Raw genomic sequence first — 23,896 nt, forward strand, 5'->3', positions numbered from 1 at the left:
GTCCACGTCCACATGATCCCTAATGCTTTCATGTTACCGCAATCACATCCTTGTTAGTGTATACGATTTCACATCTAAATGATCATATCAAAAGCGTAACTCACATTTGACTTTCATGGTCAAGTCTAATAAACATAAAGCATACATCCAAAAACCACATCTTTTTAGACTCATGCAATCCATCACGTTAACGCATAAAACACATATTAATTTAGCACCTACCATATGACACTATGTACATTTCGTACTTATGATGCTAAAGTACTTACAACCACATGATCACATAATCATACTCGCATACACATTTGCTTACATATACTTTCACATATCATACACCTTCGCTCTTAATTACCTTGAGTCAAGCACATCTAATACAAGGTGAGCATTACACCATTCAAGCACAAGGTACAAGCTCCTAATGCATAATTTTACCAAACCATACATTCAATCCGAATTCTCATATGGACTCCACCTTAAGCACACTTAACATATTATTTTGCTAACGACTACACCATAAACACCTTCTATACATACTACCCACAACTTTCATACGATTTCACAATTTTGTTCTCTTAGGCATTTCATCGAACACTTGGCGGGTATCACATTTGTAAAACATTATGTACAAGCTTTTAAAGCGTGATTCCTACTAATTCTTCCCATAACTTATTAACAATCAATCAAGCTCATAACAATATTTCGCCCTAACTACGGACATATGGTTGTGACACCAATTGTTCATAACAAGATCATCAAAAACAATCAAATTAACACGTAGAAATCTCAATATTTCTAGCCATTCCTTGACATGCAAGTGGGTTTTGCCTAATCCATGTTCATATTCAAAATTTAACATATCTTGATGTCTACTCAGCCATTGCAACCATCATTCATACTAGATTTAGCATTACATTCACGAATTACACTAAACCCACTAAATCAAACATCACCAAATTGCAAAATTCGACTTACTTGATGTAGGAAATACTTAGATGATCACCATTCTTAGTTTATGCAGTCAACTAGCCTTCGATTTCCCTTTTAATTTGAAGATTTTGAAGAAACTAGGGTTTGAACCCTTTTCTTCCTTCCTGCTCATCGACACACACACATACTCTATGTGTGTGTGTGGTGTTTTAATTTCTTTTTTATAAAATCATGTTTCCCACTTAACGGTTTTGGTCCCTCTAGTTTTATTTCGGTTAAATAAGAGATTAAAACTTATTTGTTTACATCAACCGGGTTTTTAATTTACCAAATCCGTTTTTGGGGTGTTACACACGGTTTATTAACTAAGATTGCAAGACTAAACTACTAAATTGAAAACGAGAATTGGGAAAACGGATCACACCCGGGTCGATAATTGTAAGACCTAGGGTTCCTACATGTTTTAACTTGACTCAATTGTATATAGTGATTAACGAATTTCTATCACGAAGCTTAGGTGCCAATTGCTATCAACGTCATAGACAACGGACCGCATTGCACTTCGTTACATCGGACATGTAAATCCTAACCTAAGATAAGGCATGATTGCACAAACCATTTCGCAAAGTCAAATTTTATCATCACTCGACAATTTACGAATTCGAAACAAATGCAAGACAATTATCAAAGGTTTCAAATACTAAACAACTTGTCACAAAATCAAATCAAAATACAAATGCATAAACCCTAGTATTCTTACAAAAATCTACACCGGGGTGAAACCGAGGAGACTAGCCGCTCATGGTTGAATGGCCGCGATCACCGGATGACGAACACGAACACCACACCATGATCTTGAGTCTTGAAGAAGAGTTGAAGGATAGGGGTTAGGGTTTGGATGGTGGAGAATGGATGAAGATGATGGTGATGGTGAACTAAGGTTTTAAAGTGTGGATGGTGATGGGTTAGAGGTTAGAGGTGATTAGGATGGTGTTAGGGATGATTAGAGGTGAAGAGATATGAAAAAGATGATAGGGAATGGTCCAAGATGTGTGTTTTATCGTCCCCAACTCATAATCCTCGAAAATTGGTCAACACCTCACCTAAAAACCGTCCCCAACTCATTAAACAACAAAATTCGCGACACACATACAGGGAGGGCGTCGCCGACGGCCCCTGGAAGTCTCAGTTTCACCCGACGTCTTAATCTGCTGTTTACAAAGGTTTCTGGCCGACGGAACAAACCAGAGGGCGTCGCCGACGGTGCCTCTAAATCCCGTTTTTTGTTTTCTTCGTAACTTCTTCGTTTTAGCTCCGTTTTATTCACCGTTTTCTCCCACGTCTTCGTAATTCAACCCTATATCATGCTATCTTCCAATATCTTCATTTTTAATCCATTAACATCCCCTACAACACATCCAATCTTCCTGGTTAACACCAACTTGTTAGTACATAATTTCTAACTACCAAAAGTTTTTTTTTTTAAAAAAAATCATATACAAAACCTAACAATATCGATGAAGCAATACAATACAATGATGAAGAATAACATCGAATTGGTCCTCCTATTTACGCCATATTTTTTGATTCTTTCACCAAATGACGTCACATTAGTTAATTTTTTCTTCGTTTTATAACTTCTAATATATATTAAAAAAAAAAACGAAAACGAGATTGCAATATGTTTATTTAAATATGTGTTTCGGTGTCAATTTTATAAAAAAAACAAGTCCGTATCATATATAAAAGTTTATAATTCTTATGAACTTTAGGAGCTGTTTAAAAACTTCTGAATGAGTAAGTGCCGGATCATTAAGATATTTGAACCATTAAGTGTTGAACTAGTAAGATGTCTGAACCATTAAAAGCCAGTATAAGCTTAACCATTCAGAGGCAAATGTCTGACCAATGAGATAAGAGGTCTTAACTATTCAGACTCAGTATAATGTTTAACTGTTCAGAAACAAATGTCTGAACCATTCAGACACCTGCTGTTTAGACATCTACCCGTGAAAAAAACAGTCTAAACCATTAAGTGCTGAACCAGTAAAATGAAACGGGTCGAAGGTCATCTAAAATACAATGAGTCAAGTGGAAAAAAATGACGCTTAAAATTTCTTTTGTAAATATAATTTTTTTTAACACAACCCATAACCCGTGAAGCTCACGGGTATATAACCTAGTACTTAATATGACTCCATTTTTAACAAACATCATCTTAAAACATAGATAAAAATAAACATATTGTAACACCATACAATTATATATTTAATGAAGTATTTTGAGAGGAAATTTAAGATAAATTTTTTCTTTTTTTAAAAATCTGTCCTATCTTTTTTTTCTTTTTATTAAAGTTAGTAAAGAAGATTATTAAAGAAAACTAAGAACACAAACTTTTTTCACCTTATCTACCCTTCCTTTCATAAAAATACTAAAAAACACAAATCATATAGTCGGTATAACAAATAAAATATATCTTAAATCTTAAATAATTAAATTGGAAAAAATTGTCATAAAGTAAAAAAGCTACAAAAAGTACAAGATAATTCTTTAAATTTAGTGTATATTTAAGACGTCACTGAAGATGAATAAATACAAAGCACCGTTTTATTAAAGAAACTAAACTTTATATAATTGTTCTGAGCTAAAAATAAAAATAAAAAACCGTGTCATCCTATTCTATCATTTTTCATTTGTGTAAAACTAAAACCCATCATCCATCAGCTTTTACTGTTTCCAAGGTTGTGTTCTCTGTTCTGATCGTAAAACCATCTTCACCGGCCAAAATCAGAGTCTCCGATCATCCCCGGAGAATGAAACGCCAGCTTGAAGATTACGACGATGATATATTCAACGAATTAGACCTCCTCAGAATGCGAAAATTCGACCCCAACCCTAATTCCGCTTCCGACACCGACCACTTTCTCGATCAAATCGAAGCTTCTACTTCCGGTTCATTACAGCACTCATCGGATCCTGATCGTATCCATTTCTTCGTTCGAATGATTTCCAATGGCAAAACCCTAGTTCTCCATGGAAAACCTGAAGATAAAGTGGAAGTGATTCTTGAGAAAATTCAATCAGTCACCGGAATTCCGATGATCGAGCAGCGATTGATTTACCAAGGACGGCAGCTGCAGTCGGAGTATAGTTTAGCTGAGTGTATGATCAAAAATGATGCCGGGTTGCATTTGGTTGGTCGAATGCGGAGCACTGAGCATCCTCAGGTTTGGCAATTGGTTGATACTTTGGTTTCTACGATTTATCGATTGTTGAAAGGTGAAACAGAGTTTATTTGCAAGCCAGTCGAAGCGGTGTTGATAGTGTATTTGGATATGACGGCGAAAAGGGAGATTCGGGTGAATACTTTGGCGTCTCATTTGAACATATTTCAATCTCTATGTGCTCCGTCGGCTCTGGTAATGCTTTATTTGTCGCCGTGTAAAAGTAACAAAGAGCTTGCTGAAAAATCGATTAGAATGTTTATATCGGCTTGTAAAACAGGGTTGCAAAGACCTTTGTATTCACTGTGTGCGCCTGTAGCGTTAGAGTTTTGTAATTTGCTAAGTAGGTCTGTTGCTCAAGATGATCCTTTGTATAGTTTATGCCGAAGTAGTTTAGGATCAATGGTGGAGGACGTGAGGATCGGAAGAAGTGCGAGAAATCATGATTGTTTTCATAATAGGATGTGTATGATTTCGTTTAAGGATGTTTTTCCGTTTGTTTCTGAGCTTGCGAATAAGCTGGCAGAGGGTTTGGATATAGATCTTTTACCAAGTGAAGTACGCGATTTTGCTGCGTTCTTGAGGCCTATAAAGGCCGCGATCAAGGATCTTCCGGATTTCGAGGGGGGCATACAACTTCCGATGATGCAAACCCTTTCTTGTTATGATGATGAAGTAAAAGATTTGTCTTTGATCTTATTTCAATTGTTGGAGAAAATGAGAAGATGTCTTGAAAAGGTTAAAGGTGAGATGGAAATGAAGGAAAAAGAAGATGGTGATTGGGATCAATACCTAGCTATCTTGAAAGAAACGCACGGGATTGCTAAGCTTTATCAAGGTGGAGAAGATATTTTTTGGTCGAATATGAAGGTAGTCGATGTTTCGTTGCGCTATTTGATTGTTACGTATGCTAAGAGAGGTGAGGATTATAAATGGGTTATCGGGCACAAGGAACTTTTGGACTTTGAATCTAGGAGGCATTTGGTAATGTTGATGCTCCCTGAGACGAAGAGTGACGACGAGGAGCTTCATGAGATGCTTATTGATAGATCCCAATTGTTGTCTGAATCTTTTAATTATATTTCAAAGGCAAAACCGGAAAATCTTCGTGGTGGCTTGTTTATGGAGTTCAATAATGAGGAAGCTACAGGTCCTGGTGTATTACGTGAATGGTTCTTCTTGGTGTGTCAAGAAATCTTTAATCCTCAGAATGCTTTATTTATCGCCTGCCCAAATGACCGGAGAAGATTTTTTCCTAATCCAGGTAAGCTCTTTAACCATTTCATCCCTTTAACCATATGTATATATGTTCTTTTTTTTTCTTTTTTTTATCTTTAACGCAAATTGCAAGGATGGTTTTATCATTTTTTATATCTTGTTAAATAAACAATTAGTTTTAGTTGCATTTTTTTATTAACCAACTTATCTTCTTAATCGTGAAGCGTATTTCTTTGATACATTTATTTGCCTTTTCTGATATGTTCATGTACTTGGAACACTTTGTACATGAGCTTGGTTTAAAATTGTGCAAGGCGCTAAAAGGCGTTTAGGTTCGAGGCGCGCACATCATGTACGCTAGGCGTTGCTTTATGTAAAACCAAATAAGCTTCATTTACGCCTCGCTTGCAGCATGCACATATAATGTATATATGTGTGGGCCCTTGTGGGGCAAAAGTGAAATTGCACTAATTTAAACGTTATTTTACTAAATTTTGTTAAAATAACGTTAAAAGCGGCGGACTGTTAATCATGCATCATGTGTGGCATTGATAACCGAAAGACAAAAGGGTACATGCACTAATCGGCCTTTGTCCTGATTGCTGAGTGTTATGTGCCTTATGTCCAAGGCTTGATGCAAAACTACTATCAAGCCGGGGGTCTCACTGGAAGCAGCCTCTCTATTCCTACGGGGTAGAGGTAAGGTTGTCTACATCTTACCCTCCTCAGACCCTACCTTAGCTTTGCTATTGGTGGGATTTACCGTGTATGATGATGATGATGATGAGTTGCGGATCTCTCATCAGTTTTACATATCAATTTTCTAATTAAGTAAACCCTTTCATAATTTCTTCATCTCTTCGGTTGTTTTTACATATCAGCCTCTTACCGACCCTGATTGTTGACCAATTTTGACCTAGAAATATATAGTCTCAAGCCCCTGAGGTGTTTTCTAGCTCGTCTTGCGCACCTTTTAATACCAAGCACTTGTGATGTTTGTATGATTTTTTTTTCTTCTGACATGGAAAGAATTAGAGAAGTATTTGTTTTTATATATTGCAGCATCAAAAGTGGACCCATTGCATCTCAAATATTTCAAGTTTGCAGGCAGGGTAACCGCCTTAGCATTGATGCATAAAATCCAAGTCGGCATCATGTTTGACCGTACATTTTTCTTGCAACTAGCCGGAATTGATATATCTTTGGAAGATATAAAAGACGCAGATCCGTATTTCTATAGTAGTTGCAAACAAATATTGGACATGGATCCGTTTATAGTAGATCAAGACGCCCTTGGTCTGACATTTGTACATGAAATCGAAGAATTAGGATCCATGAAGGTCGTGGAGCTTTTCACTGACGGAAAAAATATTGCAGTGAATAGTAGAAACAGAAAAGAGTATGTTGAACTTCTTATTCAACATCGTTTCGTGACATCGGTTTCTAAACAGGTGGCCAAATTTGCTAAAGGATTTGCCGATATAGTTGGTGACGAAAAGATACAAAAGCTAGTTTTTATGACCTTAGAGTTTGAGGATCATGATGGCTTGTTGCATGGGAGTGAAAATATCATTTCGGTAGATGATTGGAAGGCACATACTGAGTATAATGGGTATACGGAAACTGATCCTCAGATATATTGGTTCTGGGAGGTATGTTTTTTTTTTTTTTAATTTATTGTTACAACTATCATCATTATTATTTTGCAAGATTCGAATTTATACATCATATTGTGGATTTTAGTCGGGATGGCATCGCTTTCGGTATAATATGTTCTTTGTTTGATATAATTAAGCAGTTTTAAACATCATAAAGGTAAAAGATTGAAACTAATAAAGTTTGAAGAAGCACTACATATATAATCAAATATTATATGAATTCAACATGTTCCTATAAAATACTATTCCCCGCTTGCGATGTGCACATATAATGTATATATGTGTGGGCGCTGGGGTGCAAAAGTGAAATTGCACTAATTTTAACGTTATTTTACTAATTTTGTGAAAATAACGTTAAAAGTGGCGGACAATTAATCATGCGTCATGTGGTGGCGTTGATAGCCGAAAGACAAAAGGGTACATGTACTAATCGGCCTTTGTCCCGATTAATATGTGCTTTATGTCCAAGGCCTGATGCAAAACTACTATTGAGCCGAGGGTTCACCGGAAACAACCTCTCTGTTCCTACGGGGTAGATGTAAGGCTGTCTATATCTTACCCTCCTCAGTCCTTACCTTATCTTTGTTATTGGTGGGTTTTACCGAGTATGATGATGATGATGTTACTATTGAAAATTAAGAGTTAATTACTGTTTTCGTCCCTGTAGTTTGTCAAAAATCACTATTTTAGTCCATTAGTTTAAAAATTGTGATTTCAGTCCCTGTGGTTACACTTTCGTAACCATTTCAGTCCTTGTGGTTTCACTTTCGTAACCATTTCAATCCATTTATTCTGTTAGTATTGGGACTGAAATGGTTACGAGGTGGACTGAAATGGTTACGAAAGTGAAACCACAGGGACTGAAATCGCAATTTTTAAACTAATGGATTGAAATAGTGATTTTTGACAAACCACAAGGACGAAAACAGTAATTAACTCGAAAATTAATAATTTATTGTCTTTTACTTTTCTTAGGTGTTGTCTTCCACCCCAAGTATTACTTTGTAGCGGAGGTGTCAACTTGTGACCCGTTTACTTACAAATGGATGATCATTTTATGTCAACTGCTAAATCTATGTCTTAGATTAAAATGAAAACGGTTGGAAGTCTTTAAATGTTTTTCAAAGCGCATTCTCTATGCATAAAACCTTCTAAATATTTTATTTAACAGATTTAATTATCATTGAATTAATGGTCTATGTAATCTTATTGAAAATACTAATTATTTATTAAAGATCACAACAAAAATGTGTTTGGGGCTGACCCAACCCAACCCAACCCATATGGAAACCCAAAGAAACATATTGTTTTACTAATCTTAATTATTATAAAACCAAAACAAAAAAAATGCTTGAAATTAGATATTGACAAAACACTTTCTTAGCAGATTGTCGGGGAAATGACGGCTGAGCAACGAAAGGTTCTTCTTTTCTTCTGGACCTCCCTGAAGCATTTACCCGTAGAGGGTTTTAGCGGCTTAGCTTCAAAGCTTTACATTTACAAATCAAACGATTCAATAGACCTTCTACCTTCTTCTCACACATGCTTCTACAGAATATGCTTTCCGTCTTACCCGTCACTGGAGGTGATGCGACAACGACTGAACATCATTACTCAAGATCATGTTGGATGCGGCTTTGGAACATGGTGATCGAAGAAAATATAATTTTTTTTTTTTTGACGAGGCATCCATTGAACATGCCAAAAGAAGTATGTACTTAACTTGTGCAGGGGATAAGGTGGGCTTAACTTTTTTTTTTTCTTGTTCTTTTTTAGACCAGGTAAGAATGCGTGAATACTCATTTTGTGTTTTTTTAGTTGGTTATTGTTCTTCTTATGACTTGGATGGTGCAGTTATAAGTAGGTACATAAATATATATCTATGTATAATGAATAAAATGGAAATTCATTATCTCTGCTTATATAGGGGTGCTCATGTTCTTTATAAACCGTTTAAATTGACGAAATTGCATAAACCGAAGCAAGTGGGCTGGTTTGAAATCCAAACAGTTTGGTTCATGGTTTGCCACTTTAGCAGTTTTGTATGTATGGAACTTGGAACCGGCTGTTTAAGTTATTATTTATATTTTTTTGAAATGTTTAACTGGCATTTTAAAAAGTTTAATACGAATCAGTGATTTAAATAAGATAAAAAAATATGTTTAATTGTTTAAAAAATTCAACTATGCAATGCAACCGGTTTGGTTGTGACTATGGGAAAAAAAAAACAGGTGACGCATACACTTATTTGTTTATTTTTTAGGAACTGTAAATACTTGGCGTTGGTTAATATAATTAAAAAGTATATTTCTACTTTCTACTTTACAAGTAACAGTCTTACTGAAGCAGGTTTACCACTCTACACAAGTACAATAAAAGTAACGATAGAAACTGAAGAGGTGTAGCTCATGACATTTGGATTTTGACTATTTAACTCTTTAAATCGAAGCTTTTTTTCATAATCCAACCGACAACTAAACCAAGTGTCTTAATGATCTATTGATCGATCGGTTAAAACTTATAAATCTACGGATAATTAGTTTAAAACACAATATGGAACTACTTTATCCTTTTTTTTTACTGGCTAACTCACACACCCTCTAATCCTACTTCTAAATCTACACTTTTATCCATCGTGGGACTCCAATCTTTAACCTTACGGGGAGAAACACTTTTCCTTCACACAATGATACCCTTAGGCTACTTACAAGGAGGATTTGCATTGTTAACAAAATATGAAAATTGTAATAAATAAAATATGAAGTTCAAAACTAGTAAATAAATCAGTAAGTATAATTTTAAAAGGAACAAAAAAACTGAAATTTGAAAATCTACTAAACCACCGATCCAGTTCGCTAGTTAAAGCTCAATGTAGGCGCATTAACCGACTGACTCAACTTTTTAATGGGTTGACGGGTTGGCCCATTATCTATAACAGAACCGGAACATAACTAGTTTGTTAAAAAGGTTAGACGGGTCTATCCAGGTAACTCAGATATGCAGCAACAAATATCTGCACAACCAAACAAATGTAGTATGTGGGTACGTCTCATCACCTCGTCTGCCGCATGGCATAAGTAAAAACAAGACCACTGGATTTGGGCTGGGTTCAAGCCTGCCGAGTTGCTGGGATCGCAAACTGCTAACTGTACCAGTTCTGTTTTGATGTGGACCTGTATCATCACTTACCAACATGGAAGCTTGCATCGGACAATCGGACATCGACGGATTGCTCACGCACTTGTATCATAGTATCTGATGTCAAAGATATTTAACAAACCTGCGAGGAAACATATCATCAGAGCATAAATACTATGAACAAGAATTTAGCAACTGAATTCATGTTAAGAAACTGATCCCACATCGGCTTACGGAAAACTTTGAGAATACTTTATATTAACTTGTTACAGGTTCATTGTCACTGGGCTTGGTAGCGCTTGCCTGTAACCCAAGTGGGGGTGTTAAAGTGGGTCGGACTGTGTGTTGGTTTGGTTTGGTTCGGTTTGGCTTGATTGTGCTAAATCCGGCTTGCCCGTTCCAAGTTGAGAGTTGGTCCATGTGACTTGAGCGAAGGCTCGGGCTACTTGGTCCCTAGACTAAGGGGCACTGCGTTAGGCTGGCTTCACAGAGCTGCGAGAACCCTTGGCTCTTGACAGTGGAAGGATAACAGGCTTGGGGCTCATCAGGTCAATGTAGCCGACTTATCCAACTCAAATGAACACCCACTTTTTAATTTTTTCTATTTTGTTTGTATGTTCTTGTTAGATTATCAAAAAAATTTGGATTAAATGATTCATGTTTGATGTATAGTTTCTCTGTATCATCGACCGTCAATGTCTTGACCGACGCATACTTTGGCCAACCTTTTGAACAATTCATAAAACTACAATCAATGTTCTCTAGTGATTCTTATTCATATTTTTTTTTTGAATAACGTTTACTCATATACTTTATTACACCAATAATTCTAAATATTCACCAATGCCCAGACTTGAATCCGAGATCTCTCCTATATGAACACCCACTTTTTAAGTGAGCTAACCCCGTATTGGTGATACTTCATTTATTTGAGAGATAAGACCAAAAGTTTCAAAAGATTAAGTGTCTTGACACTAAACTTCTTATATTATTATGTAAACCACGATCAATGTAGAGATATTTTTCAGGCTATAAAGGAAGTGATTGTTTTAATAGTGTTATAAAGAGAATGAGGCAACTTTTTTTATTTTGTGAAAACCTACAAAACAATAACATTAATCGAAAAAAACATTCTCTTTATGATAGCACGTGCTAACTTATTTATTCTTAACTTGTCTATCAAATATTCCTAGCTTCTAGTCTTTGAACAGTAGGTCTCTTTCACCATCTTTATCATATTAAAAATTTGTTCCGATGTGTTCTTTTTACTTGTACAACCCTTCAAAAATGATACCAAAATCTTTCCCCACAAACACAACTCCCCTACACCAACCTCCTCTCATTTTCCAAACCAAGATTCCACACATTTGTCACCATCAACACAAGTTACACACACCCATTAATCTTTCGGCTTTTTGTTTCGAAAGAAACCGTCATGGGAAAAGAAGAACAAGATTACCATTAGCACCGGCTTCAAAAGGATCAGACGACGGAGATAATAGAGCCGTGGACACAGTCCTCAAGCTTTACGAAGCGATTAAGAACAAGAATCTTAATGAAATGTCCGAGATCATCGGGCATGATTGCCTTTGCGTGTGCAACTTTGTCTCCATGTTCAAAACATTTAGTGGAAAGCAGGTTATATCCACATCTAAGTTCCTATATTTTTGAATATTAGTGCAAATACCACTGTTATGTCACATTTTAAATGTAAATAACAAACTTATATACTTTATATTAAGAAAATATTGCTTGTAAGAAAGGATGCCATGTGACATCCAACTTTGACTTATGAACTGAAGATACATGTTCTTATGGTACTAACTCGCATTTTTTACAACAGCAAGTGATGAAATTCTTCACTTATCTGATGGGTACTTTAGGAGATAAATTTGAGTTCATTGTAAAACCGACGTTGCATGATGGAATGACAGTCGGGATTTCTTGGAAACTAGGTCCGATTCCCTTATCGAACTTGTATTTAACCATATAAAAACTAGTCAAAAAGCAACTAAACTTGGTTCTAGTATCATATTTTCTTAAATTTGTGAAAATGATGTTTCATTTATTGCCAATTGTGCAGAATGTAAAAAGACCCATAAACCAATTGGAACAGGTTTTAGTTTCCATATATGTCATGTCTACCAAGGGAAGGTGCTTATAAGGTAACTTCACAGGCCCTATTGCTTATACAGTATTATCACCCATCATAATATCAAAAAAAATATTAATTAAAAGTTTTTCTTTCTTTCTTTCTACAGGAATGTAGAAATGTTTTTGGAGCCTTTTGTACATATTGATAATCATGGATTGGTAAGAATTATTTTCCAAACATTGTACTCGGGTTTGCTATTATAGAGTCGTTCAATACAAAACAAATTTCAATATATAAAATTGCATAAACGACTGTACTTGTTTTAACTTTGCTACACAATCATAAGACAGCTATGTAACCACATAATCCAATCTCACTCTTCCATTATATACAAATGCTTCTACGATTCTCTAATTATAACTTGTTTTGTATTGAACGTGACAAAATGATTGATAATATATTTTTTATTTTCATTATATTTTGGTAGAAAATGGCGGGGCTTGTTGCAAACATTATTGGAGAAATGGCTTCCCAAACAATACTCAAAGGTGAAAGGAAAAAAGCTGCTTATGTTTTGTGCAGCCTAGTCACATTAGCATTGCTATTATTCATTATTAGAAAGACTTATAGAAGTTAACCGATCTATACGTTGATTATGATTTTTGATTGCTGCTACATTTTCTAGCTGGGTCTTGTTAGGCTGTTGGGCTGGACCCGTTCTAGCTTTCCCGAGTCCCAACCTTTGATCTAGGCTGCAACATATAGATAAACCATTAGACGGTTGTAACCCGAAGGTGTAGCCTTAGGGAACACCCATCGACAATCAAGTCAGTATGTGTAACCATATTTTGTATTAAATGCATCTCTCTCTCTATCTCTCTCTCTCTCTCTCTCTCTCTCTCACACACACACATATAAAAGAGGGGGCTATGGGCTAGATCAGGCCCAATGGGCCGATCCTACCCGACGCAGACCCAGACACTGAGTACAAGGATAGCAGGGAGACATCAGGCATCAGCTAAAAGTTGTCGAACTACAAAGATTCTACAAGATTTGGATCAAGGACTAACAGCCTTACAATTAAAAATTCAGATTTGATTTACAAACAATATCACCCTTCTCTAACCATGTCAACCACACGAAAAGAAAAATAAAGAAATCAAACATAAAAGTACCGACTACCGAGTTACTTCACAAGAGATCATTAAGCCTGAGATTACCATCTATCATTAGTTGTATACCTGGAAAAAAAAAAGAAACAGAAAAGTTTGTCATTTGTTGAATGAATACAATCGGTAAATTCTGATAAAACGACATTTAAGCGGGAAAATTTGTCTGGGATTATAAGAAAACAAAAGTCTGGAATACGTACCAGTCAACATATTTTGATTAGATCATCATCGCTTAAGTAAATGGTGGTTGACCAAAAACTGAGGTATATCCATTGCAGAAATGGTTTCACATCCAAAAAGCTCCTTAAGCTTTTCATCACATAGAACCATCACCGAATTTTGAGGATCCTATTAGCAAACAAGCAAAGGCCAATTTATATACATGCATCATCATCGTCATATAGGCCAAATAATAGAAAAGAAAACGTTAAGCAAAAAAAGAAGATTATTTCAGTATTGTTTCACTCTAGGATGTATATTGTAAACGGTAGACTGCTTATGCAATATGCATATTACTATGACATAAGCACCCGATGCAAAATGGGACCGCTGGATGTACATACCTCAAGATCATTAACTTTTATGTACTCCCAAACAAGTCTTAGCGCCTCTGATTCCGACATTTCTCTTTCTAGCGTATCCAGACAATTAGCAAGTGCTTCAGATATTATAACTTGAGACGGAACAAAATCGTTACTTTCAGCTTTAGGCTCATCATTGACCTTTGATTTCTTACGAGACGTTTCCTCTGCAAAATAACATTCGGGAAATTACGTTAACTATGAGGCTAGTCAATTTAAAGAATTACTGCTTGATTTGTTAATCTTCACTTAGCATACTTGTAGGTTCAAGTGGAATTATGTGTTTGGCAAGCAACTTATTCATCTTGAACATATCAGTGCAATCGGTTTCGAATACCACACGCAACGCATCATCGCAAATTATCTTTCTCTTGTTGCCTGGATCCTGGAGGTTGTTTTTCTTTATGTAGGCCCATAGTTGTTTGCAGACCTGAACAACATAACATTTAAATGTTTAATAACATCAATATTCATAGTGTTTAACAAGACCAAATATTCATGGTTGTACAAGTCGCAGTAATCCGATGATATGTTTCGAACGTTTAATCTAAAGTTCTAAACACCCCCGAAAAGCCTCCTTACTAGTAACAGTGTGTGTGACCACATTACACACTTCACATAACCCATTATGAGCCAAAAACCCCAAGGTACAACAGTTAGATGCACAAAAACGCCTCGGGTACAAGAGGCGCGCGCCTCAGGCATAAAAGCCCAGAAAAATCCCAAAAAAGCGCGCCTTTTTGGCGCTTCTTGTAATTACTCTAGGCGCTGAGCAAAAAAGCCCCAGGGTGTACGCCTTGTTGTGCCTCGCGCTTAAGTGCGCCTGAGGTGCGCTTTTTAAAACCATGACTAAACTAAACATTGCTTAAACAAGAAAACATACATCAGTTCTTGATAACGATGATTCGCCAACAATAACTTGAAGCTCAGGTGAAATACCACAGAGCTTATTTAACCCTCCTGGTCCACCCCTTCTTTTGTTGCCAGAACCCCTGTGTCAACAGAACAAACACACATGATGCATTAGATACCGAACCAAAAATCCAACCCCTAACTAGTCACCAAATCATTCTTCCTAACCTAACTTCTAATCTCCTCACAAAACACCACACAATTTGGTAATTTGGGTAGAATAAGACCTAAAACATCACATTCTTTCACCATATCATATTAGGGTTTCTAGTATTGAGCCCACGGGCCCATTAGCTTGGTTTTAAAAAGCGAGAGGCGCACAAAAGCGAGGGGGTCTTAATTCGAGGCGTGAAACGAAGCGCAAAAACGGCGGGCTTTTTTTATACATCCCATAGGTTTTGAGCATCCCTTATTTAAAATACATCTATAAATAAGGTTTATATATGATTTTACCTACATGTACAAGACAAAAGACCTATTGTACAACAATTTGATGCATAAAAACAGCATAAAAAGCCAAAGTACAAAAAGCGCACGCTTCAGATCCCAAAAACCCTAAAAATGCGGTTTTTTGCACTTTATGGAAAAGGCGCGCCTCGGGTGACATAAGGCGCTGAGGCCTGTGCCTTAGTGTGCCTCGCGCCTAGGCGCGCTTTTTAAAACCTAGCCCATTAGGCTTATTAATGTTTCCTTGTAACGTCTATAAATTATATGGTAACCTATTCAGTAATGCAATTCAGTCTTTCCTAATGTCTATAAATTGTAAGGTAACGCAATTCAGTCTTTCATATTGTCTATAAATTGTAAGGTAACCTATTCAGTAATGCATTTTGGCAACATCTGAATGGTTAAGTGCTGAACCAGTAAGAGATCTGAATCATTAAGTGCTGAACCAGTAAGAGGTCTGAACCATTAAGAGCTTGTATAATGCTTAACCGTTCAGAGGCAAATGTCTGACCAATTCAGATTAGAGGTCTTAACCATTCAGACTCTGTAGAATGCTTCACCATTCAGAGGCAGATCGTTGTGAAACAAACAGTCTGAATCATTAAGTGCTGAACCAGTAAGAAGTCTAAACCATTAAGAGCCTCATTAAGAGGTAAACAAACAACCCCTAAGTCTTTCTTGTCTATAAATTGTAAGGTAACCTATTCGGTAATGCATTTCTTAATGTCTAAAAATTATAAGGTAACCTAAATTTCAACCCAAACCCTAAGTTCCACAAACTAAAAAAACAAACCAAACACATTAAGCTGTACCCTTTCTTGAGCTTTTCCGACGATTTCCAAACCGCATTTTCAACTGAAACTCCTTCATACTTCACTTCCTGCACCGCCCGCCCTTCCGACTGCTCTCGCACCTCAGGATTCCCAAACCTAAGCTCCACGGGGTGCCCCGGGCGGTGCGGTTGTTGTTGAAACACAAAATGAGGCTGCTGAACTTGCTGATTGTAACCAAACTGGGCCTGTTGATATAAAAACTGGTCTGCAGGTCTCCCGGCGACACTCACCGGCGGCCGACCAGCAGCCGGTACCGGTAGCGGCGGCGGGGGAGGAGGAGGGTTGTGGGGTTGAGATTGTGATCGGTAATTTAGTAGGTTGATTTGGTCACGAATGAAATGGGCTTTGTGGGATAAATCAAACCCTAGGGTTTGACTGAGGTGGTTAACAAGATCATTGAGCGTGGCGAATGATGATTGGGTGAGTAGAATCTGAATCTGTTTGGCTAGTTCTTGGTCGGAAACCATAGTTGTAGGTTAATCCTGTGGGAATATATAATAAATTTTCACTCTGTGTGTGTTTGTGTGTGAGGGACACAGTGACACACTCTTGATCTGTCTGACCCACTATGTTTCTGTTTGTCTCTATGTTTGTGTTTGTTTGCACTGCTTGGTTTAGTTGCTTTTGTTTGACACGTGTTGGTTGGTTATTGGTTGTGGGTTTGTGAAAGTTAGTTTGGTAAGTTTGAGGTTGGTAAACTGGTAACGTTAGCCTATACGATTAACATTTTGTGTTGGTTTTTCGGAGTTCTATTTTGAGTTAGATTAGAGTTTGATTATCGATTTTTATCGGTGTGTAGTGGAATTCACACGATGACGAGGAAAACGGTTTTAACAAATTACTTTACTGTCGAAAACTCGCTTTAAACACTCTTGCTTTAATTTTCGTAAGAAGAATTTGTTTTATTGTCTTCTTACAAGATCAAGGTTTTCTGAGTAGTGACATCCTTAGCAACTAACTATATTAACAATTCCTTAATCTTACTCAAGTTTAGGGTTGTTCAAAAAGCTCGTGGCTCGGAGCTCGCTTGGATTTAGCTTGGAAAAAGCTCGCTCGATATGGCTCGGTTTGAAAGTGAGCCAAGCCGGCTCGGTTAGAAAGTGAGCCTAGCTCGGCTCGGCTCGTGACGAGCCAAATTGGCTCGGTTTGGCTCGCTTGGTAGCTCGAGCCGGCTCGGTTACATGTATTTAGGGTTGTAGTTTTATATCTATGACATATTTAAAAGTTGATTGTCGTGCTAATGAACAAATATTGTATTACTTGAAATATAAAACTTATTTTGCACTGTTGAACGTGATTTTGGTTTGTAATGTATTAGGTTGAACCTATTTTGAATATGTTCTTTTGAAGTATTGAATAATATTTTAGAATACTGAATTTTGAGAGCTATGTATTAATTTTTATTTTTAAAATCGAGTCAAACCAAGCCGAGCCGAGCCAGCTCGGTTTAAAACCAAGCCGAGCCCGAGCTTAGATTTTTAGCTCGGCTTCAAATCCGAGCCGAGCCAAGCCAGCTCGGTTTATAATCAAGCTGAGCCCGAGCTTGCCCTAGCTCGGCTCGGCTCAGCTCATGAACAACCCTACTCAAGTTGTTCCCACTATCCCCCCCCCCCACACCTAAGTTATTTCCTGAACTTCCACTAGAAAACTAACCCTGTCCCTGATTTTGATTTAGATTTAGATTTGAGTGGAAACCTGGGGGATTACCGAAAGACTTCCAATTAAAATAAGGATGATATCTCCAACCCGAGTTATAACTTAACATGTCAAGGAAGTGTCCATATTCCTTAGCATATTTTTGATGCTTTAGGTGAGCAGGATATGGAACACGGGAGTGATTATCTCCGGGGTAGGTCTACTCTCGACTGGCTTTTTACCCACATATCTCTCTACCTGAGACTCCCTGTTCCGTGCGATATTTGCTGGGACTAGCCTAGGTTGCACCCTAATAGGAGCCTCCATCTTTATCTCCTCGTCAACAGGTTCTTCTTCATCATCCTCAACCGGTGACCTAACTAACTCTCCTCCCGTACCACTACGAGTGTGATTGCTTTCAGTTGGGCGGCCAGGTTTGTTTGAGTACTACCCAAGAACTGGCCTGGGGCCCTTTCATCTAACCACCTAGCAATGTCACCTACCGAGCGCTGAAGATTTAGGAATGCATAATCTTGATTTTTAAGAAGGATGTCGTGTTCCGCAAGAGTTTTCTGGGTAGTGGCATCCTTAGCAACTAATTATATCATCAATTCCTTAATCTTACTTAAGTTGTTCCCACTACCCTCACCTAAGTTATTCCCCGAACTCCCACTAGAAAACTGATCTTGCCCCTGATTTTGATTTAGATTTGAGTGGAAACCAGGGGGATTACCGGAAGACTTCCAATTAAAATAAGGATGATTTCTCCAACCCGAGTTATAAGTATTACCAAAAGCATTTGTGGGACCTCGGTTCGCACCTCCTACGAAGTTTACCTGCTCCTGTCTTAGTAAAGGACACTCTAAAGTACCATGACCCCCTTGACACACCTCACATTTACCTACTTTCATTTTCAACTCCTTCACATCTCTTGACAAGTTCTCAAGTGCAGCAGCCACACTAGTGTCCAAGGTGACTTGGTGAATACCTCGCGTAGACGAGGATGTACTAGGTGTAAGAATAGAATTCCTATTAGCTGACTGCTACTCATATTCGGATTGGGCGAAACTATCGAAAAGGTCACTACATTCGGTCACATCTTTCTTTCCCATGAGGTGACCTCCTGCAGAAGTGCCGAAACGAGCCCTCGTCGATGAAGTAAGACGTTGTAGAATTTGCCTATAATGGCCCAATCAGACAAACCATGTTGAGAGCATCTGTTAAGCAGATTTTGGAAAAGCTCCCAAGCAAGGTAGTACGGTTCAGTGGGTTCCATCCGGAACGAGTGGATATGGTCACGAAGTCTGGATGCTTTAGCTAGTGGAAAGTATTTCTAAAGGAATCCTTCACGAAGGGCTGCACGAGTGGTGAAAGCTGAAGAAAAATGGCATCCTCATTAGCACCCTGTACTTTGAAGGTGTCACAGATGCGAGTAAGGCAGGTAATGTATGCAAGAGCATCCTCATCATCACGACCATGAAATTGACATGAATTGGCAATAGCGGTCATAATGTGTGAGGGTATTTGCCAAGAGTTGGCGTTATCGACGGGCGGACATGTGATGGGGGAGTTGACTCCCGCGAAGCCCTTGGTGGATTGTTAGTGAATGGGACGAGTGGGTGGTGGACTAGGTGTTTTGGGTGGTATAGATTATGGAGTAGAGTCAGAAATGGGCGAGCTTGAAGAAGAAGTACTAACCTCGAGTTTGAAATCTGTAAGCTCAGGAAAATCGTATGGTGGTGAACCTGTCGAAATTAGTAAAGCTAAATTAAACACAAAGTAATACTATAGACTCTTTAAAAACTAAACTACTGACAGGCAAGTGAACCTATCAAAACTAGTAAAGCTAAAGTAAGTCCAGATATCGAACCCACGAGACTCCTATTGAAAACGTGAACTAGACTCGATTACTTATCCTCATTAGTGATTTAATTATTTTTATTGTTTGAGGGAGGTTTTTCTACCAATCCTAATGCAATTAATTAAATGATTACCAAAAGCGAACTTAAACACCAACTCTAACTGCAGACGAGATCAAATGATGGTAAAAGCACTACCTTTGTTAGAATCCTACACATGAATAACAAGTCTTCTATTGGTAATGGAACTTTTGTGGAACCGGGATCTTATTATGCTAAACTTAAAAGGTAATCCAAAGGATCCTCAACCCTACTTAAGGTGTCACCTAATAGATTCCTAAAAGCTGTTAAAACTACCGTTTAATTGGATCCCTCACGGTTTCTCAATTCTAATGATGAAGTACCCTATAGACAGTCTACATTACAGCGCGAAGGTCTCAATACACTAAGAAGTGCAAGGGGTAACTAAAGAAATACTAATCAGACTCGATAAGCAAGGAATGACAAGTAAACTAGGGCAATCTCTTCACAAAGGCTTTACTCCTAGCAACCTGACACTTAAGACAAACTGACAACCTTTCACTTCATGGATATCAAGATTAGTTGAATACTTAGACCTACTCAATTCACAAAGATCATTCCTAAGGGTTACTATGTCTAGCAAACTAGTTAACAATTGAAAACACACAATAAACGATCTAACATGCACTTATAATTGAAAGACATTCAACAAAGCACACGTAAAGTGATAATTATGCAATTAAAATTGTCTAAATACACAAATACATCAGATCAAATATAATCAAAGTCTTTACTTCAATCATTCATCCACAAAACAAATACCAAAAACCAATTTATTAGGAATCTAACATGTATAATCATCATTAACCTAGGTAGTTTAATAAAGTCTAGCCAATAATCATCTTAGAAAAACATACATGTATCAAATTAAGTTCAACAAACCTTGTTTTAATTAAAAGAATCAAACAACTAGAAACCGAATGGGTAACACCCGAGGAATCTCGTTCGTAATGCTTGAAACCTTGATCCTAGCCTTTCGTTTCTTCCAAAATCGCCTCTAGTCGCTCCAAGTCGTCCCAAAGTCAAATTATGTCTTCAAACGTTTGTCATTAGGTTTGTATTATGTTAACTTGGGCGAAAACCCACTTTCTACGAAATCAGAAATGCACGAGGGGTTTTGGGTGAATCTGTTGTACGACGCGACAACTACCAAAAATGCGGTGGCAATTTTTGTAATAAACCATGACAACCAGGGGCAATTTGGGCATTTTCTGGAAATTATGTGTCCTCGCATCGCGTGAGGGATATCTCCACGCCCTGTCGCGCGACGCGATAGAGGTATTTTTCTGCATTTTTTAATTCCATGATCACCCGATCACTCGTGACATGCCCGTAAGCTCCGTTTCTTTGTTTTTTCCCATTTTCATTTCCTTTTCCCTCCGGACACCTACAAAACACAAAATGCTAAGTACCATGTGAAATCTCAATCAAAACGACATAAAACCCTTCGAAAATTAAACAAACTTTACATTGGAAACAAATGTATTTTACAATATATCAAATATCCCACACTTATCTTTTTTTCATTCTTGAAAAAAATATATGCTATGGAATCATAATCAGGTTTAGATCTTGTTTCAAAACTTAAGTTACTTAGTTTTAAGACCTAATAACGTGTTAACCATGATTATAGATATACTTGTCCACTTAAAACCAAACACCGGTTTCCAGGCCCCTAATCATGTGAATTTAGTTCAAATGGGTCAGTCAACCTAGGGTCTCACACTAAGAAAGTCACAGTCCATCCTAATCCCACCTCAAGCTTATGAAACAAAAGGAAGAATCATTAAACTCTTCCTAACTGTCTCATGTAAAAACCAAAAGAATTTATTTGTTGGAATTACAATGAGCAACTAGACTTATTTTGCATATCTAACTCAGAGGTTGTTTCGATCAGAGTCACCATCCCCGAGCGTAACTCCATAGGACTCGTCATGCACATCTTGCTTATTTTTCATGGATGGCAATTTTTTTTATTTTGATTAAAAATTCTAACACTTTTAACTTTTAATGGTAATCCTTATACTATTATTGGTGTAACACCCCGAAATCATTTTAATACGAGAATAAGTAAAAATGAATAAAACTTAATTTAGATGGTGAATTATGATAAATGATAAGTTAAATTATGGGAAGTGCTTAAATTAAACACTTAACAATCTTGAAGGGGGGTAATGTGAAAAGTTATAATTAGTTAGGGATTAATAAGGCTTAAACCCAAAAACACACACACTGGTGCGTGTTTTGGATCGATCAGAGTAGGAGAAACAAGGGTTTACCCTTGTTCTTGCAAGATTCATCAATTAACAAGGAAATTCAATGTTAATCGGTTGCATGTCATCAAATTTTTGATTAACCTAACACACTCAATAAAGTGGTAAGTTCAATTTGGTGTTTTTGATGAATTGTATGAATTGGGTTTCACCCAAATCATGAAATTATGGAAAACCTTGTGTAATTGGAGGTTAGGATTATGAAATAGGGCAGAATTTATGTTTGATTTGGTGGTTTGGTAAGATTGTAGCAAGAACCCACTTGTTTAGAAGTTAGGATAAGTAGGATAATTAAGTAAAATCATATGTCTAAATTTTGGATGTATAAGCTTGTTTGTGATACATGAATAATGAATAAAATTGATGTAGGATAAAATAATTATGCAAAATAGAATGATTGTAAATGTGATGTGAAGATGAACTAGTAGAGATTTGCCTTGTATACTTGTACCTTATGTTTTAATTATGATGCCTACCAAGTGTTTGATGAATTGCTTAAGAAAAGAATATATGTGTAATATGGAAATGATAGATTGAATGGGTTGAACTAAATGAGTGAACGAATGTGTTAATGTAGGCGTGAAGGAAGAAGGTACAAACACTAGGAAAACGGAAGGCGCACAAGATCGAGGTATGTTCCATTGCGCATACAAAATTTTACTTTGATATTCTAAGGTTCGCGTCATATCAATTTTAGTTATAATTGTTTACGGTGTTTAATAAGTAGATAGCCAAATCCCTTGTGGATTGGGTTATGTAAGTAAAGCTTATAAAAAGTCATGTAAATTGATTTGGTTCGTATTGAGCGAACCGAAGGAAAGAAAAGTCATGTAGAAAGTGAGAAGAATTGTTCTACCCGTTATGTATGGGCGATGATGAATGTAAATTCGAATGTTGAATGGAAGATGTCCAATTCGTTATACGGATTGAACGTATGTCGAATGTTGTAAGTAAATAACCCAATGTTAACGGGTTATGAATGGTATGTTTTATCTCATTTATGAGAGTATGTGCTTGACCCGTTTAAATGGGTAGATGAATGCAAGAATGAAAGGAAAAGTATATAAATGAATGAAGCCAGAAATTATTGATTTGAAGTAAAATAGTTAATAAGACTAACTTCTTAAGTTTTGTTGTTTGATGTAGGTAAGTCCTCAACTTAGGCGGCTCGGCGACTTGGAGCGAACACACATATGAAGCTTGCCTATATGCGCTTCCGCTACTTTTAGTAAAAATGTTTATGGTTAAAAAGTGTTTTTGTTGTAACTTGTTTTGTTTTAGTAGTTAAACTTTCGAAGTTAACTTGGTGGATCTGTTAAAATTTCTAAATGTTGGTAGTTATTTAAAAGCTAAGCAACGGTTTTGATTACCGTTTTGAAAGTGTCGATAATTTACTTGATATTGAGTTTGCCACAACAGGGATATGTTCATCATACGAACGGGTCATGCCGAATTTTCTAAAATAATTATTTATAATTATTTAAGTCTAAAATTTAGAGATTAGGGCGTTACAGTTTGGTATCAGAGCCTAGGTTTGAGGGATTCGAACACGATAGAGTGCTTGAACTCAAACCGAAAGCTCGAATGAAGGTGTGTTCGTTCCGAAGCGCTATGCAAGTAAGTAAATTGTATACTTTAAATATACATATATTTAAAGATGAAAAAGGGAAATTTTAGGCAAATTGCTTATAAATCGAGTTTTTAAGCACATGATAATGTTAAACGGGTCCGTATTTAAATTACCAATGCGTAGGAAAAGGAATTAGGAGAAACGTACCTGTAGATTGAAAGTTATGAGAGTTTTAAGTTGAATTAGAGTAAAAACTAGAGCTGGGCAAAATAC

General features: G+C 36.9%; 3 protein-coding genes across 3 annotated transcripts; 2 read left to right on the forward strand and 1 right to left on the reverse strand.

Annotated features, from left to right (window-relative positions):
- Positions 1 to 3,594: 3,594 nt before the first annotated feature.
- LOC110918669 (E3 ubiquitin-protein ligase UPL5) lies at positions 3,595 to 8,939 on the forward strand. Its single transcript, XM_022162946.2, has 3 exons — positions 3,595 to 5,415; positions 6,432 to 7,021; positions 8,415 to 8,939. Exons 1-3 carry the CDS (start codon positions 3,741 to 3,743, stop codon positions 8,676 to 8,678), a joined length of 2,529 nt encoding a protein of 842 aa, XP_022018638.1. The 5' UTR covers positions 3,595 to 3,740; the 3' UTR covers positions 8,679 to 8,939.
- Positions 8,940 to 11,429: 2,490 nt separating this feature from the next.
- LOC110916094 lies at positions 11,430 to 13,136 on the forward strand. The gene is made up of 5 exons (XM_022160851.2): positions 11,430 to 11,803; positions 12,009 to 12,120; positions 12,249 to 12,330; positions 12,427 to 12,478; positions 12,748 to 13,136. Exons 1-5 carry the CDS (start codon positions 11,453 to 11,455, stop codon positions 12,895 to 12,897), a joined length of 747 nt encoding a protein of 248 aa, XP_022016543.2. The 5' UTR covers positions 11,430 to 11,452; the 3' UTR covers positions 12,898 to 13,136.
- LOC110916671 lies at positions 12,810 to 16,790 on the reverse strand. Its single transcript, XM_022161367.2, has 6 exons — positions 16,185 to 16,790; positions 14,897 to 15,005; positions 14,272 to 14,443; positions 13,996 to 14,180; positions 13,633 to 13,780; positions 12,810 to 13,501 (listed from the first exon to the last, which is right to left on the reverse strand). Exons 1-5 carry the CDS (start codon positions 16,670 to 16,672, stop codon positions 13,658 to 13,660), a joined length of 1,077 nt encoding a protein of 358 aa, XP_022017059.1. The 5' UTR covers positions 16,673 to 16,790; the 3' UTR covers positions 12,810 to 13,501; positions 13,633 to 13,657.
- Positions 16,791 to 23,896: the final 7,106 nt, after the last annotated feature.

The sequence above is a fragment of the Helianthus annuus genome, chromosome 16 (genome assembly GCF_002127325.2).
Source record: "Helianthus annuus cultivar XRQ/B chromosome 16, HanXRQr2.0-SUNRISE, whole genome shotgun sequence".
Classification (NCBI taxonomy): domain Eukaryota; kingdom Viridiplantae; phylum Streptophyta; class Magnoliopsida; order Asterales; family Asteraceae; genus Helianthus; species Helianthus annuus.

What these genes read in the sequence shown, in the direction of transcription:
- LOC110918669 (XM_022162946.2), top strand. Translation starts at nt 3,741, where the DNA reads ATGAAACGCCAGCTTGAAGATTACGACGATGATATATTCAACGAATTA. An exon ending in AAGATTTTTTCCTAATCCAG is followed by an intron (nt 5,416 to 6,431) that starts GTAAGCTCTTTA and finishes TATATATTGCAG; the next exon opens with CATCAAAAGTGGACCCATTG. An exon ending in AGATATATTGGTTCTGGGAG is followed by an intron (nt 7,022 to 8,414) that starts GTATGTTTTTTT and finishes CTTTCTTAGCAG; the next exon opens with ATTGTCGGGGAAATGACGGC.
- LOC110916094 (XM_022160851.2), top strand. Translation starts at nt 11,453, where the DNA reads ATGATACCAAAATCTTTCCCCACAAACACAACTCCCCTACACCAACCT. An exon ending in CAAGGGAAGGTGCTTATAAG is followed by an intron (nt 12,331 to 12,426) that starts GTAACTTCACAG and finishes TTCTTTCTACAG; the next exon opens with GAATGTAGAAATGTTTTTGG. An exon ending in ATATTGATAATCATGGATTG is followed by an intron (nt 12,479 to 12,747) that starts GTAAGAATTATT and finishes ATATTTTGGTAG; the next exon opens with AAAATGGCGGGGCTTGTTGC.
- LOC110916671 (XM_022161367.2), bottom strand. Translation starts at nt 16,672, where the DNA reads ATGGTTTCCGACCAAGAACTAGCCAAACAGATTCAGATTCTACTCACC. An exon ending in CATCGTTATCAAGAACTGAT is followed by an intron (nt 14,444 to 14,896) that starts GTATGTTTTCTT and finishes TATGTTGTTCAG; the next exon opens with GTCTGCAAACAACTATGGGC. An exon ending in AATTCCACTTGAACCTACAA is followed by an intron (nt 14,181 to 14,271) that starts GTATGCTAAGTG and finishes GTTATTTTGCAG; the next exon opens with AGGAAACGTCTCGTAAGAAA.